Source organism: Cyclopterus lumpus, chromosome 3 (genome assembly GCF_009769545.1).
Source record: "Cyclopterus lumpus isolate fCycLum1 chromosome 3, fCycLum1.pri, whole genome shotgun sequence".
Taxonomy (NCBI): domain Eukaryota; kingdom Metazoa; phylum Chordata; class Actinopteri; order Perciformes; family Cyclopteridae; genus Cyclopterus; species Cyclopterus lumpus.
Window position 1 is genome coordinate 15,571,569 of NC_046968.1, and position 18,846 is coordinate 15,590,414.

Here is an 18,846-nt window from a genome sequence, read left to right on the forward strand (position 1 = left end):
CGACCACTTTACCACTGAGGTTCACAAACCACAGAAAGCCCTAAAACACAAAATCCGTCGGATACATACACACACACGGAGTGAACCATTTCAATAACGTAAAGAAGACATCAGTTTAATTAAAGTAATACATTAAATAGTGTCCACATCTCATGCCATGTTGCATTGTGGGATTATCCAGCCCACCACCATGTGAACAGTATCATACGAAACCAATAGCTGATCAATGCGTTGATTCAGTGGGAATTAGGATGTTGAAAAGATGGACTGTAAAGCTTCTGCAATAAAGCAGACTTTAAATACAATATCATTTGGGGCACATAAATCAATGTTTCAAGATAGGATTTATAAACGTAACAGCACTACTGGAGAATCGGAAAATAGACATATTGGAAACTACTACAGTGAAGGACTAATTATCCCCAACAGGATCTTCTCACATGATGCCAAAGCATGCGACATGTCACATGCAAAGTTGGTCAGTAGTTCTATATACTGCCTATTGTTACCGCACTTACTCAGGAAACCTTAAACCGAGTGATGAGCCTATTAACGTTCACTAAATTGCGCCTTGTGTAATTTGAAGCAGTTAGGTTTTGTATGCATTCATAGAAAAGAGCTGCTAAACGTTTGATTGACTTTACAGTGGCTAAAAGTCACAGCAACCATCGGTCATGCAGAAGTAAGACTGAGTGGCACGGGCGTTCAATCCTCAGGGGAAATTTTAAAGTTCTGGATTTTGGTAAAATCACCAAGTTACACTGGAATAGGCATTTATAAAAAAAGAAAAAAATTAAAAAAACCACACATTTGAACAACACCAGTGGGAAGGACAGCGTAATCCAGGGTGTCTTGTTAGTTCATAGAAAAGAGAGAAGATATTGATATCAAGTAGTCCATTTAATAAAATAGATCTGCAAGCAAAATACAGACATTTCTGTTAGCACTCCGTTGTCTCTCTGCATATTTTGATAAACAATGTTCCAGCCATAATTTTATGGGGCTTTAACTGTACTTCAAACTCAACTTCTTCAAAACAAGACTGATTTTAAATATCCATGATTGAAGTCATTACAGCTGCAGAAGCATCAACATCTACTTTTCTTTAAAAATTGGTTGTACAGGCATACATCCGTTCTCATCTGCCACAGTTATTAAAATGTCATTCAAGCTGCTACGTCGCATTGCCAATAGTACAAAAGAAAAAACATCAACCCAAAGTGGAATGGCTACAAAAGGGAGCAAAACAATGTTCATTCCTTGCACTGATCAGAGACAAGTTTAGTAATACAAGTCATCTAAGGGTGTTACAGTAGCAAGAAAGGATCATAAGATAAGCAGGCTATTAAGCTTTTAAAAACTAGAATTGTCTTTAAAAAAAAAAAAAAAAAAAAGAGGAAATACTATAAGACAGAAAAAGCCAAAAGAAATAAACCTCATCTTGAAAGTGGCCGTGATAAACAGCAGTATCATCTTCCTGAAAGTTGCCTCCGTTTCTACAATCTTTTGTTTGTATTATGTTGTCAGGGACTTTAAAACTTGGAGCTGAGTGTACTTTTCTCCAAAACGTCAAACCCAAAAGTCCAGTTTCTCTTTTATCTCATCTTATTTTCGGAGAGTAGTTTTCTGTCCAAACTGAGAGGTGCACAGAGCTCTTCAGTGAGGATATTGAATATTGCCTGGAGTTACGGCAAAAAAAGTAAAGTCCACATTATGGGTGTGACTGCTACCTACAACTTTTACTCACAGGTGTATAAACAAGTAAAACATAAAAAAACAAGTTTCACCCAGATATTTTATAAAAATGACATGCACCCAGTATAGAGTTAAGGAAGAGTCTGTCTATAAAGTCCCCAAAAAAATTATATATATATAATTTTAAAAGACTAGAATGTAGAACGCAGTCAGAAGATATCTTGTAATGTAGCTTGAGTTTTCTACCACATAACAGCTATTAGGCTAAAGGTACTGCTGTCAATTACAGCCACCCTAAACTCAAATGTACTGAAATGCAGTTTTTGGAAGTAAATCCATATTAATCCAACTCATCAATAGATGACAAAGCACATCTTAAATTACAACAGTGATGTGCAGGATGCAAGTGTATGTAATCCTAAATGACGAGAATGAAAAATGAAGATGTGATCATGGAATTATGCGTGTTTACATGTTTGACTTTCACATCCATCACCGGTCCATCATGCTGAGGATCATCTCCGGAGTGAGGTCTCCGTTCGGTGGGGCCTCAGACAGCTGCAACGCTGGTACCGTCCCCTCTACCTGGGGCAAGTCCTCCAGCTGAATGGTCGACTTCCCTCCACCGACCACCACCTCCTCTACGCTCTCATCGTTCACCTCCTCCTGGTCATCTTGATCAACCTCCTTCTTCACAATTATGTCAGCCACCTCTCCTGTGACCTCATCCTCCACGCGAATGATGGCAGCCGCTGTAAAGAGTATCAGGTCATATTCTGGCACTATAAGCTATGAATATATAAAATACATTTGTATTCTGCTTATAGACCATTAGCATCAAGTCTCACTATGTGGCCCAGAAACGTGCCAAAACATGCCCAAAAGCATTGTAGTCCCGACACTTACGGTCTGGCTTGTTCTTTGGTGGCCGTCCACGTTTCCTCTTGACCGGTGGCTCCACAGGGGTCGGGACAGGGACGACTGGTGGGTCTTGTTCCACTTCAAGCTCGCTTAGCTCCTCTTCCTCATCCAGTTCATCTTCTACAGATCAAAGCGAAGGGACATAAGCAGACAAATTAAATCCAAACAAGCAGATTTGCAGACCATCTTACCAAATGGAACCACCACTACAAAAAAAGGGAGGCAGAATAGTTTCATCATAAGAATTTCAGCATTTTGGGCCTAAAATACATACAACATTTTAGGTCAGAACTAAATCTATTTAAGTGCCATGTTAGTCAGGACAGATAGTGAGTTATCTAATCTGATCACTTCATGTGAGCACAGAATCTACTAGAGGAGCCAAAATGTGTTACATAGACTAATGAAATTAAAAATGGACCATACCAACTTTTTAGATTATAGTTCAATTGAACCCATTTTGAACAAATGTTATTGCATATTCTGAAGTAAAATTGAGGGACTGTCACACAAAAATACGAGACTTGCTAAGTATACAATACCTGTGTCACCCTCGTCCCTCCTGGCCTGCATCTTCCTCTTCCTGCCACGACGAGCCTTTTTGGGTGCAGGAGTTCCATTTTCGTCTTCTTCAATTTCACCCGTGCAGTTATCAGTGTGACGCAGCATGGTGTTCTGTGGAGCGCACACACACCATCACAACTTAGTCACATACTGTAAAAGACAGGTACATGCGTTTGCTATAACTCAGAGCTCAGTCCTACCCTGCGGGTGAATGTCTTGTTGCACTTGCTGCAGACGAAGGCCGTGGGCACAAAGTTGGGATCATGGTAGCGCCTGAAGTGCATGTCCAGAAGCTGCTTCTGCCGAAATGTTTTCTCACACTGGCTGCAGGCAAACGGCTTCTCCCCAGTGTGTGTACGCTTGTGCATTACCATGTGGCGTTCCTATGAGGCAATAGGTCAGATTCATTTAGCATGAAAATAAAAATACCATGATCATATTCCACTTGACACACACCTGTCTGCAGCAGTAGTCACACTGTTCACACTTGAAGCGCTTCTCATTCTTGTGAGTCTTCTGGTGTTGGATGAGAGCATAACGCTCATGAAACACAGCATCACAGTAACGACATTTCTTTCCCTTCTCAAGAAATGAGTGCTGCTTCCGCAAGTGAACACCTGGAATAGAAAACAAGATATGAAAATATATGTTAAAACAATTAGCCTTCCCAGCACTTTGTCATCTTGCTAATCTGCATTTGATTACTTTGTTTTAAAAAATGTCAACACATAACTAACCAAGGTCACTCTTGCGTGCTATGACAGTATCACAGTGTGGGCAGTGGAACTTAGCCACGTTCTCTGTGTGCTTCTGCAGAATATGCATCTTCATGGTGCCACTCTGTGTGAAACGGGCATGGCAGATGTAGCACTCGTACGGCTTTTCACCTGCACCAAAGAGGATGGAATTTAGTTAGTGAAGTATTCTTCTACAACTGGGAATAACACTTCTTTCGGGCCAATAGATGATGCAAGTATGTTACCTGAATGTGTCCTCATGTGTCTCTTCAGCTTGTAAGTGTCTCTGCTAGCATAGCTGCACAGACTGCACTGGAAGGGTCGCTCCCCAGTGTGAGAGCGAATGTGCCTCTTCAACTTACTCACCTAAAGAAAAAGAAAAAAGGGGTAAGAATGGATCTCATCTCTGGGAGTAAATTAACAATTAGATGAGCACCTTACAGACCAACAGGTGGTCACGTACCTCCACACTGCAATAGTCACACATGGAGCACTTGAAGGGTTTCTCGTGCGTGTGTTTGTAGCGACGATGACGCACCAACTCACCACTGGTGACAAATGCCATGTCACAATCTGTGCACTTATGTGGCCGAGTGCCTAAAGAAATAGAAGCGAGAATGAAAAGACACCGCCATTTATTAATACAACTATTTAAAAGTAACATTCAATGAAACACAAAAGCATGACAGCTAGTCAAAAGTTTAAACTCCTAACAAATATCAGAATTATTATAAACTGTAGCAATTGTATAAATATCGTTTTCTGCATTACCCGTGTGTGTATTGAGGTGGTTTCTCAGTAGTGTGACAGTTCGAAATGCCCGTCCACACAAGTGACATTTATGTGGTCTCTCGTCGGTGTGGCTCTTCATATGTCTGTCCAGGTTGGAGCGCCTCGGACAGGTGTAGCTACACAACTCACACTGGAAAGTCTTCTTTACACCTGGACACAACAATGTAGGATTATGAAAAGAGGAACATCAGTCAAACTGCAATCTAACGTCCGTCTTTTCTGCATCATGTCGATACATTTACAGAAACAGTATGAAAGCCTAACCTTTTTTCTTGATCTTTGTAGGCTTTGGTGGCTTCATGTTGCCCACAACCTTCTCAGCATTCACTTCTGACAGCAGCCCCTCTTGCTGCTCTTCTTCAAAGTCGTACACAGAAACATCCATGTCACGATTGCCCTCTCCATAGCGCAGGCGGCTCTTCTTTGGTTTCTTCCCTTTATTTCGTAGCCCGGAGATGGGCTGGTAGTCTGGGTCCTTGGTCCATTCTGGGTCATCTAGAGGCACAGAGGTTTCTATTTCTGCTGGCTCTTCCGCCTCCTCTCTCACCTCTAGAAGCTCCTCGTGGACAGAGTGCAGCTCCTCTTGCTCTACAGTCTCCACCTCCCCATTGGCACCCACTTTTACCACCTAAAAGAAAACATTTCATATGCATCGTATTGTGACAAGACTCAACAAAAGTAGCCCATAATTGCAGGACAAAACTAAAAAGGGGCTGCTCTTATTGCACTGCAGCCCAGAGTTGTTTCTCACCTGGAAGCCCTCAGGCAAGGGAAGAGTGTGACAGATAACAGGCTCTGCGTCCTTGTTAGCTCCTGAGACATTAACATAGGTGGCCTGGAGCCCCTCAACAGTTGCTGTTGTGACAGGTACCTGCACCAGCTGAAGCTGCCCAAGACCCAATGCAGCGCCTGCCTGCTCCTCCATATTCACAACCTACATAGAAGAAAACCATTGCTTACACTACAATAAACATTTCACAACAAGGCCAGTAACTGATAATCAAACTGTAGATAATATTGAACTTTATCACTTGACTTGTGTTCTATACAAACCTGGAGCGTGATGATCTGTCCCTCATCACCACCAGTAACTGTCACTGTACCGCCGCCCTCCAGCACCTCAGTCTTCATTTGCAGCAGAGTTGGATCAAGAGCGTCCATCACAATCATCTCCATGTTATCAGCCACCTGTGAAGCAAGAACCGCTCCTTGTATCAAAGCATCTCCGCCTTCTGGCAGGACCTTTCCATCAGGAGTGAGGGCATCATCCTGAGTGGTCTCCATGGAAACAACCTCTTCCTCCATGGAAACAGGGCAGGTAACACCCTTCATAAGGAAGACATAAAAAAAAGAAGCTAGAAACAAGTACAGTGTAGTAAAAAAGCAATTGCTTTTCCTTTTGCATGTATGCAGATGGTGGTAGTGGTGGTAGTAGTAGCAGCAGCAGCGATGGGCTCCACTAGGGGCACGTGTGGTTCTTATTTTGATGACCCAGTTCAAATAGTACTTGAACTGCATGGACGACAGTGCATTTCCCTTTATAACCACACAGTAGAAAACACACTAAAAGGTCATAAATATACCTGTCAGCATATGTAGGAGCCTGAAGGTTCAAACTGGTAATTGATTGCTTGTAATGACAGAATATACATTCAATGTAACTGTAATGTGAGGCATTATATAATGCACTGAGTTACCAAGACGGAGATGGTCTCGCTGGCATAGAGCACATTAATCTATAGCATGTCCCATAATACCAAAGAAACCACAACGAAGACCCCCTGACTTCTCACTGCTCACCTGGCGGAGTACGAGTCAGCCAAAGTTAACTTAGGTGATCAAAGTATCGTGAAGAAGCAAACCGTCTGAGATCATGTGTAGTTTCACAACAGTGAGGCTCCATTGAACTTTTGAAAAGTGACGGTTTAACGTTACGTCTTCCTGTGTTGATTAGACAACGATACCACTCGATCAATCAATCAATCGATCGATACTTTGGAGTCACTCGTTCGACAACGAGAACGTTTAAATTACTTTTTAACATCTCGACGGCAGTTTATAGTCGAAAGAAATCGTGCATCGTTTAAGATACAAACTAGTCAAACATCAACTCGTGTTAGTCAACTCGGGAGGCGCGAGTAGATCTGAAAACAGGAAACAAAGGGCACGATAAGATGGACGTCAGGCCTGAACAAACTTAAATCAGAAATACTCGTAAATATAAGTATCCCTGTGCAAATACCCCGAAATATCAGGTCCAAAGCCCCAAACCGCTCAACCGAGACATGGAGTTATAGTTTATAGACAGATTTAGTGCGTTTTGGATAACGATAGAGGGAGACAAACACCCCCCGCCAGCCGCCTGGTCGGTAAGCCCTACCGTGACACCTAGAGGCCGACGACGGCTCCTACAAAAACGTTTCCGTGTTTGGAGGAAAACCAACGACTTCACTTACTCGCAACTGCTTCTTTCCGCCGATATATTCAGTTTGCTGCTCACTGCATTGGGTTGTTCCCTTCGTTCCCGTTGTAAACGTCCGTACGTGCTGAGCGCCGGACTAATAGTTTTCTCCCGCTTAAGAAGAGTGGGCCTCACACAAAATGGCGGCTCCTAAGTGCTAACGCGGCTGCGCAAGAACAGAAGCCTAGGGAGTAAAGGGGCGTGGTCGAGCGGCGGCTGAGGGTGATAGGCGCCAGATTTGAATTCAAGCGTGGGCGTGGCGTCCGGAGACATGACGAGGATTATTGATGAAACGGAAGGGACTATTGATTAGTTTTCTGGCAGATCGCTGTTGCCCAGACGTGACTTTTAGACCATCGTCAATTTACAGTCAAATTTAAATCGAGTTTACAAGTAACTTTGTGAATTAAAGCAGTTCACAAAATCCGTCACAAGGGGGCAGTGTGAATGTTGTCGGTGTAGGGCGGGCCTCATATCCTCTTTGACTTATAATTGTGTCATACTGTAGAATATTAAAGCTGACCATTTTACATGCAAGTAGTCGCTTGAATTAGTGATATTCTGATGCCACCCGCATTTTGGAAAATACAACTGATACAGGCTAAACTCCTAACGTTATGATTGGCCACTGCTGATTGAGAAAAATAACATGTTGGGCTAGTTTTTCTTGGTACTTCCTGGCCCCAGATATGCTGTCTTGTAAATGTAGTTACAGATGACTATAGTTACCCTGTTAACATATTACATTTGATTACTTTTTGATCATTTTATAACAAGCAATAACGCTGACAGGACTCAACACTGTTTTATTAAAGTTATTTTGATATAACTTGAATTACAATTGGAACCTCGCAAACCGAAGGAATGTTTTATTCTACATAAAAATTCATTTTTTCTAAATGAATATATTCAGGTGTAATCCCTTTGAAATTACCAACATGTTGATTAGTTACTGCAATTTAAATCGATATCTTGGCATTTTCCATATTACATATTTAGTGTGTGGATGGTAATGTCTTTTTGCTTCTCACTTACAATATCCTTCTGCCTACTACTGGTCTGTTATACATCTGCAATCTGCACCTATAGCACTAAAATAGCTGATGCCACATTACATATTACAGGAAAACCTGACATCTCAAAGGTGGTAAAACAAGTTATTTCTGGGTTGTTTAGTAAGAGTCAACCTCTCAGAAAGGAAACAGTACTTACAGAAACAGAGAAAATAAATATGATTCCCTACAGAGAAATTGTGCAGATGTGGCCAGTTAATTCAACAGCCATACAAAAGTGGAATCATATGAATCTTATTCTAATCTGCCACTGAAGCCTGTGTAAATTATACATTTGAACCAAAGAGTTTCAAACTGTGAATTGAGTTGCCTGGTTTCAATATCTAAAATGTATACAATCCCCGCAACTAGACATTATATGCACCCAGGGGAGTTAGTAGTATGATTAAGATGCATACAGATGTGTGCTTGTGGGTGTCTGTTTTATTTTATGGTTTTTGAGCAAGTCTTACAGCTCATTAATTATCCAGGTATCTAACAATCTTTTCTATGGGCTATTTATTTTCTCTATTACTGTTGAGACATCTTTCTTTGAATTACCGCATGTCTTTTCCGCATATAAAATAAATTATTAATTTGTTGCATAACCCAACACAATGTTTTGTTCATTGCAGACATTTCCATGACAGTATCCTCACTTGTCATAGACCAGGATGCAGGATTGAAAACATGTCTGTGTGGTCACTCTATTCCTCCATCTCTCGGCCTCTTGTTATTTCATCACCATCTTTTTCTCATGGTTTTCTCTTGGAGGGGAGGGGGCCGAGAAAAAAGCGATTCTGGTGTCAAATCTGTCAGTCTAGCCAGCCTGGCCCCTCCCACCTTGGTGGAGGCATTACATACTGCTCCAGCTCTTAGCAACGGTGCCTCAGCAACAGAGCTCCACGGCAACAGCGTGCCGTGTCTCCCTAATGGAGCTGCCGTTGGGCGGACCAGCGCTCAGGCACTACACCCAGAGCAGACCGAGACCTCACCGACAAAAACTGAACTATCGTCCCAGCAGACCACAGGTACTGTGAAGGAGGATGAGAGGATGGTAAAGATGGAGTGTGAGGGAAAAGGTGCTGTGTGTGAGGAGAGAAAATGGAAGGGAGGGAGAGAGGAGAGATGTAATAGGGTACAGAGGGGAGAGGCAGGGGGAAGGGAAGGATGGAGGGGGAGTGCTGTAAAAGATGCCTGGTCCCTTGAATAAGGGAGTCCCATTGTACCGGTCACCGGCTGTTTGATGAACACACACTAGGCATTTTCCGTGTGTAAGAGCAGGATGATAATGTACGAAAGCGAGCTGTGGCTTGGTCTGAATATATTCTCTTTCTCGCACTGAAAAAAAGCTACTGCCTTTTTTTATTTGGTAATATAATTGTATACAAATGTGTGTGATCATCTCTCATTTTCCACTGAGCTGATCCTGTTGTCACAGAGCCATTAGGCTGGAGACACACAGTCACTCCCTTGGAGCCAATGGCCAGGGAGACTAAATTCAAGCAATTCCCCTGACAGGATATCATGTAACGGTGACTTCTGCTAAATTTGTGTTCTGCAGTCAACCTCCTGGTTTGTATTGCTACTTGTGGCTACAGATGTTAATATGATCAGAATAATGCAACACCGGCTGCAGTTTTGGTATCACATTACTACCTACATCGAAAAATGAGTTATCTTTCCTTCATTCTGCATGTAAAATCCAGTGACGCCCTCCAATTGTACGTTACTGAGCAACTGACTCCCGGGAGGCTGGTTTAGCATCTTAGATGAAAGATTCCAACCAAAATAGACCCATAGATGCAGAAGAAATAATAGTGTGTGGGTTTTTCATAGTTTAGGGTTATGCAATGTGAAGTTTGTTTGATCTTTGGAGTGAAATGTCTTTCTGTGTATGTGTGTGGTGATTAGGAGACAATAATTGAGAGTGACAATGAAGTCCTTGAGCTCATGGGGAGAGTGGATGAAGGAGTTGAAGAGTTCTTTACCAAGAGAGTACTTCCTACTGATACACCGTGAGTATCAACAGCTGCCCATTTGCCTGTTTATAGTTCCTTGATATTTAGTCAATCTAGACGCTAACTGCTTTAATACACAAGATTTAAATGCACACAGTATTTTAGTTTGATATACACTATATGATCCTTAATAAAGGGAAAAGCAAGATGAGGAATCCATCACAGTGCACGAAGTGGCCCCTGCCAGCTCTGTCCCCTGTCCACCCCCGACGAAAACACTCAGGAGGAAACTCGGCGATTTCTTTACACTCAAAAAGAGACGAGGTCTGAAATCAGAACCAAGCCAGGAGGGCCGACCCAAAAAGACCTCCATCGCTGATCTCATTCGCCCGCTCAGGGAGGTCACCAGAGCTGAGAAAGAAAAGGATAAGGACCGAGTCAAGGAACACGGCAAGGAAAATGAAAAGGAGAAAGCGAAAGAACCTCCCAGTGCTGTTACTGGAGAGCCGGCTGTTCAGGAGACACCTGGTGCTCAGCTGAGGGGGGAAGTGGTGCCTCCCCGTCGAGCTCTCAGAGAGGGGAAGTCCCAGTCTCTCATTTTGCTGTCTGGATCAGCAGCAGCAGGGACTACTAATGCCAGAAACACTTCAAAGGTGGGTGCTAGAGTTTAAGTCATATATACATTTCGATTGGTAGATTAGTTTTGAAAAGCTCTCACAACGCTGCTGTGGCTCATTTCAGAAACAGTTGGAAGGCCAACATAGCTTTGAACAGAAACTCCATCTCATGCTTCAACGTATTGGAGTTTCCAAAGCCCAGCCAGGAGAGGCACAGGTGTGTGAATGCGTACGTATACATTCACAGGTGTATACTGTAGGAGTCTGCTAAAGTGTTTAAATGCTTCTTTTATTCTTGTAGAATCAGGAGGGAGAGATGAAAAAAGCAGAGTCTGAAGGTATGTCCCTTTATCTACTTTAAGTTTAATATGATTAAAACTCCTCTCTGCTCCAGCTTAGTGTTAAAGAATCAGAATTCATCTTTGAAGTTGAGGGATTTGTATCAAAAGGAGAGACTTTTTTTTTAACACAAATCACTTCTCCATTAAATTATTTAATATCTCTTTGGGCTGATAAGACTCTCTATCTGCTATAGGGACATGATAGTGAATTAATTCCTCTGGTAAATGATCTTTGTTTCTTAGGTACTATCATTGACAGCAAACCTGAGCCACCACCTACTTTTACAAAACCTCGGACGATGTCTGCATCATCAGGTAAAGCACACACACGGACTGACTCTCTCACACAGTATGTGTATGAAAGGCTAAATCATTTGTACATTATTTTTTTCTGTAGATACAAGGCATCAAATTCGCCCAAGTGTGTCAGCACACGAGTCAGCTGGGAAACCCGCTTTGCTTCCAAAGCCCGTTATCAAACCAGGTCCACCCCGCTCAACATCTGGCCGCAACACACCTGAGAATGAATTAGCCCAAATACAGGAAGGGGAGTCCAACACACCCACTAAAATAAGTCCAGCTCCAGCTCCGTCTACCCCTGCTGCTCCTGCACTCACTGCTACACCACTTCTACTGTACCGACAATCTCAAACTTAGTCCCTGACTCAACCAGTTTACAAGTCCTGTACCTCCCTCTGACACAGATATATGCACCGACTCTGTTAACCCCATTGCAGCAGCTACAACACCCACCAGTGTTACAGAGCCCAACAGCGGACCTTCTGTCATTGAAGCTAACGCTACTACCCCTGAACTACCCACCTCCACCTTTCAGACAACCCTTACAAGCAGTACTACACCCACCGAGGCCCCCGCCACTGTTTCAGTTACTTCCGCTTCCTCTGAGTCCATCACTCCAAGCCTCTCTGTCACTTCCAACTCCACAACAATAACTACACTTTCCATTACCACCTCGGAAATGGTTTCTGCTCCCCAGCAATGAAAGCTCAGTTTCCACAACATCAACCGATCTGTTTAACTAATCGACTTCTTTCCCAGAGCCAAATGGTGTTCTCTCGGTCGATGCTATTCCTGCTGTTGGTGGTAATGTAGCTATTTCTGTCATCACCACTACTTCTTCACCATCCACCAGCATACCAGAGATGCCCCCAGGCGTGTCTGCCACCATCAATTCAGTTACTGAAGAAGCTTCAGTCACCTCCACGAGCTTCGTAACTTTAGTTTCATCAGTCACTAAAACAACATCTCCACCTAACTCAAGTTATAACATTACAACTGCAGTTTCACCTGTCACCTCCATTACCTCCTCCTCCCTGATCTCTTCCGCCCTTCCTCCCACCATCTCTACCTCCTCAACCTCTGTTACAAGCCCAACATCCACCGACTGCATGAACTCCATCTCTACTTCCACCATGACTCCCCCAGCCACTCCTAGCCATGCTGAAATCTCTGTTCCCTCCACTTCTTCCAGTGAAACAAACCCCACAGACACCACCTCCACCGCCACCAGTTTAAACATTGCGGATATCACTTCCACTACCAGTTCAGCTACCGCTGCTGCAATTTGCTCCCCACTCATGACTGACTCAGACCCACCTTACACTTACGACGTCAGCACTACACCAACTACTGATAACTCAAGTGCTACTACTCAACATTTGACCAGTCCAGCCCCTCTAGTGATAAACCCGGTCAAGATTTGCAGACATCTCCTGAAGAAGGATCCAGTGTAGAGCCTACAAAAAAACGGCACAGGTAAGTTTTGAGTTCTGTGAGTATGTCTTGTATTCTCAGCTTTAACATGTGTGTAAATGTATGATTAATGATGTTTTTCGCAATTTTTGTCTCTCACAGCAAATGAGAAGCTTGAGATGGTCAAAGGAGCGAGAAAACTGAGATGGATGAGAACAAGAAAGTCGTTGACGGTGGGAAGGAGAGGTAAGAAAGAAAACAAGAAACCAGTTCTCACTTCCAACAGTAACGTTATGATGAAAGAAGTGCAGGAAGAAAGTGTGAAGCCTGAAGAAGACACAATGAAATCAGAAGTGGGAATGGCTGAACTTGCATCGGGGAAAGATGATGAGCTGTGCAGGAACAAAGGGGAGATAGAAGGGTCAAAACAAGAAGAGGGTGAGGAGTAACTGGAAAATAAAGAAATTGCTTAACACGGGACCAACTACTGTGACAGGGGCAGGAGAGGCAACAGTAAAGGGTAACGGGGGAGGGCGAGACGATCCATGGCACTTCCAATAGGGGCCACCACATTACAGCAGCACACCACAAAGGGTGAGCCACTGGACCAAAGAACTGAGATCCCCTTGGTGTGATGTAATCAACAAATCCAGCAGTGTCTTTGTCCTTTTTTAACTTATGTTTGAATTTTTTGCATTGCACGTATGATTATGTACCATAAGACAACTACTGTGGTAAAATACACCATGTTTACAATTGATGGATAAGAGACATAGTTATGAATATTAAATGGGATATTAAATTAACTGAGTTGCTTTTTTTACCAGTGTATTTATTATTTCTAACAAATGAATGTTACTCAAGGTATACTTGCTAGCTACTTCAGGAGTCAATGGTCTCCCTTGGTTGCCATGGAGATAGCTCAGTTGTTATCACAGTTATATCATTCGGTTCAATAATGGTCTTTGGTGCCAGAACAACAGAGGAGGAATAGACAAGACCTTTCATGCGGAAAATGTATTCAAGCCTTCTTGATTCAAAACATACATATATTTATCATATTACATATATTTGTAATGGACCAGGCACTTTTATTAATGAAATATTTTTGAAATCACACAACTGGGGGAAGTATACAGCACTTTCATTTTGATGCTGTACTTTAAAACAATTGTATGGAAGTTTTTTCAAAGTCATATTTTGTTTTACTATACAGCACTGCTGTATATTATGAGTGCACACAGCAGAGCTTACTTAGCTAACTCAATTCTAAAATAGAGGTCACATTTTTATCCAAACCAAATGCACTTTACTATTATTATAGTTCTATATATCAGCAGTTAAAATACTTGCAAAAAGGTACAATATACTTCCTGTGTCTAATATAAAGACAGCTGGCCAAAGCCTGAAGAGCAGGATGTAATGAAGGGGAGCAGCTGCGGAGTAATAACGAGTAGTTTGGGCCTTATTCACAACATGTGGAAATCACAGTCATCATCAGTTCTTTAATGTAAAAAGACAAACACAGATTACCTTTCCTTCTTTAACGGTACATTTACACACACTATATATGCCCGTTCCTTGTTTTGGATGTACATGTTTAGCCGTTTAAAGAGTTCATCATCCACACCAGCAGGTGTCGCTGGCGGGGACATCGCCCAGAAAGCCGCACTTCACCCGGAAAAGGAGGACCGAGGGAAGCGACGGCAGAGGAATTGTTGTCGACCGTCTACACAAGTGTGAAGAGTTTCTTTCGCTATTTAGATAATCCAGCGAGTTACGAAACAACTAGTACCCGAGGTACATTCGCAGGAGGACTCAGCCTCGTCGTGCACACGGTAGAGATGTCGGTCGCGCCTCCCAGTCGCTCGGCCGCCGGCTGGCCGCGCGGTGGTGCAGTTCAGTTTGGGAACAAATACATCAGCGGGCCCGCTAAAGCGCTCTCGCTGGAGAGGACCATCAACCTGTGAGTGCATGTGGAGCAGACGTAATGCAGCTCGTATCGGTAGCGAAGGGTGCTCGTTAGTTAACGTTAAAGTAAAGTTGAACTAGATTATTTAGTTTATTATGTGTCAATCATTTGGTGCCAAATATATTGATTTAATCAACTGTGTGTTTCACACAATACATCAGTGTCCATGTTGTGGTCATTTCTTGGACTTGGACGTGGTTGCTTTTCAAGAATTGTCTAAAATATTGGTCTAAATATTAATAAAAAATATATAATATTCCAAAAACAACACCACTAGTTTCCGCTTCTCGCATGGGAATATATGCTGGTTTCCTTTGTCTTCTATTATATGAAACTAAATATGTTTGGCTTCTGGGCCGCTGGTCGGGAAAAAGAGGCACATTGAATGCCAGGCTTGAATTTTTAAATGAGTATTTACTTATTTGCATTTTATTATCCCAACGATGAATTCAGAAAACAAGCCACAGCTCGTTCAATCAAACTCAGGAAACCAGTAAATATTCACATTTCAGAGGCTGGAATCCTTACGATTAATCAATCATCACGTTTGGTGATTCAATGTTACAATAAAGCATTCAAATCCGAAATAAATATTTAATTTAAGACTTCAAGATCATACTAACTATGGCAGCCAACATATTTAGCCTCATCTTTACAGCAGAAACCATTATGAAATTAATCTACAGTAAATTTGATAATTAGTTTGTCATTCAGTGAGCCACATTTCTTTCTGTTTTTTTTTGCCTCTGAGTGGAGACTTTGCTCCTGTTTTATTTGAATTAAGATTAAATTAGAGTTGGTTTAAAAAAAAAAAAAGCCATTTGAAGATTCGTTGCGGAAATACATTGTACAAATTTCACTTTTCTGAGACATTTTGAATTTGAAACACAACCAGTTCACATAAAAAATGCAATAGATGGTTTAATTAAATTGTTGCAGCCCAAGATTAAAATTTTAGTATTAAATGGTATATCCCAGTTTTACTTTTTATAGCGTATAGGTACGAACCACACTGTATTGATCTCTGGTCATGCTTAATTACTTTTCTCGTGTACTTCAGATACCCTCTAACCAACTACACATTTGGCACCAAGGAGCCTCTGTATGAGAAGGACAGCTCAGTGGCTGCCCGGTTCCAGCGGATGCGGGAAGAGTTTGATAAAATGGGGATGCGGAGGACAGTGGAGGGTGTTCTCATTGTCCATGAACACAGGCTGCCTCATGTGTTACTGCTGCAGCTGGGCACCACTTTCTTCAAACTGTGAGTAGTTGATGTTCAGAGGATCCTGTGTGAAGCAGCAGAAAGGTTTTTATGGAACTGACGGTTTGCTTCTCTCCTGCAGACCCGGGGGAGAGTTGACTGCTGGAGAAGATGAGGTGGATGGTCTGAAACGCCTGATGACGGAGGTAGCTACATCACTGCACAGTTTTAAGCTTCTTGTTGCTGCTGTGATTGTGGAGTTTACACATTAACTTTTGTTTTGATGTCAGATCCTTGGAAGGCAAGATGGCGTGAAGCAGGAATGGGTGATTGACGACTGTATCGGCAACTGGTATCGTCCAAACTTTGAGCCTCCACAGGTTAGTGCACAGATATACAATAACAAGTTAGGAGGATTCAATTGAAGGAACAATTTACTAGATGCTATTTCCAATATTTTAATGGAAACCGGTGTAGCATTAACTGATGGTGCTGATTTAGTTTATATCTGAGTCCTAATGTGAGCTGATCACAGTTGTTTGTCTTGCAGTATCCGTATATTCCAGCTCACATCACCAAACCCAAGGAGCATAAGAAGCTATTCCTGGTTCAGTTGCAGGAAAAGGTCAGTATATCACAACATAACTTGTGAAACTTTTGCATGTTAGTGTTGATGTTTAGTAGAGCATAAAAGTAGAGGACTCGTGGATAAAAGTTCCATTGTATCTTTGCTCGTTTGGAAACCTGTGATTCATGTTTCTGCAGCGCTGTTTGCCGTCCCCAAGAACTATAAACTGGTGGCAGCACCTTTGTTTGAACTGTATGACAACGCTCCTGGATATGGACCAATCATTTCCAGTCTACCACAGCTATTGAGCAGGTATAGTTTATGTCATTGTGGAACTAGCCTGAATTGAACTGAAACCCTTGGGTTTTTCTTTTTTTCCCTTTTTTTCCTTTTAACTGTCACTGGCTAAATTAAACGTGGCGCTGAAATAAAATATCATCACATAAATTGTCTGTATCAAGGATTTGCAATGTGCAACTGCTGACAACCTGTATAACCTGTAACTTTTCTAACTAATCAATCGGCTTGTATTGTTAATGTTTGAAATGTAACATAATAAACATTTTATCAACGCAGTGAAAGCACAATGGGTATAGAGACTACTAAAGAGCGTTTTAGATAGTATCCATCCTTCTGAAGTATCTGAGGACTGCACCACAGCTTCTCTATGAAAGCCAGGAGAAGTAATACGAGACGTATACCTGTACACAAGATATTTGCAGATAAAGATTCTACTTAAAAAAATATAACAAATATGCACTTCAGTGTGCAGGTGTGTCACTTTTATCCAAGTTGTACACCCCTCAGATGAACTAGTCACACCACTAGGTTTGCAGAGATTTTTCTTGTATTTTGACTTTAATTTAAGCTAAATGGTTTCACCTAAAGATAATGAATATTGCAAGAGAATGATATGTTGGTGCTGGAGTATTCCTTCAGAGCAGGAAATTACTCTTCCATGATCTCTGAAACTTACAGGGTCAGTGTGTAGCATTTCGGTGGACCCATTAGCAGAAATGGAATATACTATTTGTACCGATGTTTCTATTGGTGTATAATCACTTTAAACTAAGAACTATTTTGTTAGCTTAAAATGAGCTCTGTATCTCTACTCAGGGAGCAGGTCCTCTTCATGTAATCCATGTTTCTACAGTAGCCCAGAACAGACAAAGCGACCACTGGCGCTTTAACATTACCCAAAGGCCACCGTAGTTCTCTGACTCACTCGAAACGGCAACAATGTGAGCCAGAGGGTGTAAAACCAGGTATCGCCAGCAGCCGTCTGACTTCCGTTGCTCCCAAAGTCGAGTCATGATGGTAAGGATGTCCTCTGAGTAAGGGGAACAGTTTGGCGGCTCACATAACTCCAGTCTTGGAAAGGGAGTGAGCAGAGGGATATTCAGTTGGTAACAATCTGCTACCAGGCCCATTCGATGCCACTAAATCGTACACCCTGTCCTTCTAAAGGTGCCCTGTGGACTTTTTTTCTTGTATGTTTACACTCACTTTTTCTCACAAACACATTGTGTATCCTTGAGATTAAACAAATGTGCCGAATGCAGGATTTTATTATTTTCATCCATCCTTACTCGTTAGCAGTTTTTTGACCTACTCAAAAAATAAAACCTGCTCAAAAACTCTAGTTTTAACAGAAAAAATAGGAAAAGACAAAACGTTAAATTATCTCTTAACATTAACTGGATCTTGAAAATTATCTTTATAGGTTCAACTTCATTTACAACTAACTAGAAGTACGTCTAGCTGTCTCTGTGAGTGCAGTCCTGTGTGAGTGAAGATAAGACAATGTGGAGAGAAAAAATACTTCATCTTTAGCTCGACTTTCACAAAAGAAAAGCTTGTCATGTCACTGACACATGGGGTGTTTTTACTATTCGAAGAAGAAAATGAAAAATGCGCCTTTTTTATATTGAGAAACTGCTTGTTTTGTAGTTTGCAAGTCTTTATTCCAGTGCGTGTTAAGAATCTGATTTTATGTTCAGAGAAGGCCAATGTTGGATTAAACAAACCACATCATTGCGTTTCATGTTGTTTTAACCTGTGACAATGCTGTTCTTTTTTCTTTTTAATAAAGCAGTCGGTTTTTATAAAGCTTTTGCTTATTTCTTCATATTGTCATCAGTTGAACGTGTACACCAAATTATTTCAGCATGAGTCACTACTGGAGCTCATGAGGATCAAATGTTATGATCCTAATAGATTAGCAAAAAATAATGTTTGACTATTAAATCTA

The 18,846-nt window shown here is 41.8% G+C and overlaps 3 protein-coding genes across 7 annotated transcripts; 2 read left to right on the forward strand and 1 right to left on the reverse strand.

Annotated features, from left to right (window-relative positions):
• Positions 1-881: 881 nt before the first annotated feature.
• Positions 882-7,346, reverse strand: LOC117750454 (transcriptional repressor CTCF-like). Of its 4 annotated transcripts, XM_034561698.1 has the most exons (14): positions 6,952-7,101; positions 6,510-6,853; positions 5,763-6,035; positions 5,461-5,643; positions 4,974-5,337; positions 4,689-4,859; positions 4,381-4,514; positions 4,163-4,283; positions 3,918-4,067; positions 3,637-3,797; positions 3,381-3,563; positions 3,159-3,291; positions 2,602-2,736; positions 882-2,447 (listed from the first exon to the last, which is right to left on the reverse strand). In XM_034561698.1, the coding sequence occupies exons 3-14, from the start codon at positions 6,012-6,014 to the stop codon at positions 2,188-2,190; spliced, it is 2,247 nt and encodes a 748-aa protein (XP_034417589.1). In that variant the 5' UTR covers positions 6,015-6,035; positions 6,510-6,853; positions 6,952-7,101; the 3' UTR covers positions 882-2,187. The 4 variants fall into 4 exon arrangements, with proteins under 4 accessions (XP_034417589.1, XP_034417604.1, XP_034417581.1 ...); XM_034561713.1 differs by lacking the exons at positions 6,510-6,853; positions 6,952-7,101 and adding an exon at positions 7,166-7,346 and having other exon boundaries at positions 5,763-5,897; XM_034561690.1 differs by lacking the exons at positions 6,510-6,853; positions 6,952-7,101 and adding an exon at positions 7,166-7,346.
• Positions 7,347-9,099: 1,753 nt separating this feature from the next.
• Positions 9,100-13,669, forward strand: LOC117750483 (capping protein, Arp2/3 and myosin-I linker protein 2-like). 2 transcript variants are annotated; one of them, XM_034561724.1, is made up of 8 exons: positions 9,100-9,253; positions 10,137-10,240; positions 10,380-10,836; positions 10,925-11,017; positions 11,102-11,138; positions 11,385-11,456; positions 11,539-12,917; positions 13,017-13,669. In XM_034561724.1, the coding sequence occupies exons 1-7, from the start codon at positions 9,155-9,157 to the stop codon at positions 11,796-11,798; spliced, it is 1,122 nt and encodes a 373-aa protein (XP_034417615.1). In that variant the 5' UTR covers positions 9,100-9,154; the 3' UTR covers positions 11,799-12,917; positions 13,017-13,669. The 2 variants fall into 2 exon arrangements, with proteins under 2 accessions (XP_034417615.1, XP_034417623.1); XM_034561732.1 differs by having other exon boundaries at positions 10,931-11,017; positions 13,017-13,627.
• Positions 13,670-14,517: 848 nt separating this feature from the next.
• nudt21 (nudix hydrolase 21) lies at positions 14,518-18,704 on the forward strand. Its single transcript, XM_034529326.1, has 6 exons — positions 14,518-14,820; positions 15,887-16,087; positions 16,170-16,233; positions 16,318-16,407; positions 16,578-16,651; positions 16,791-18,704. The coding sequence occupies exons 1-6, from the start codon at positions 14,699-14,701 to the stop codon at positions 16,942-16,944; spliced, it is 705 nt and encodes a 234-aa protein (XP_034385217.1). The 5' UTR covers positions 14,518-14,698; the 3' UTR covers positions 16,945-18,704.
• The last annotated feature ends 142 nt before the right edge of the window (positions 18,705-18,846 follow it).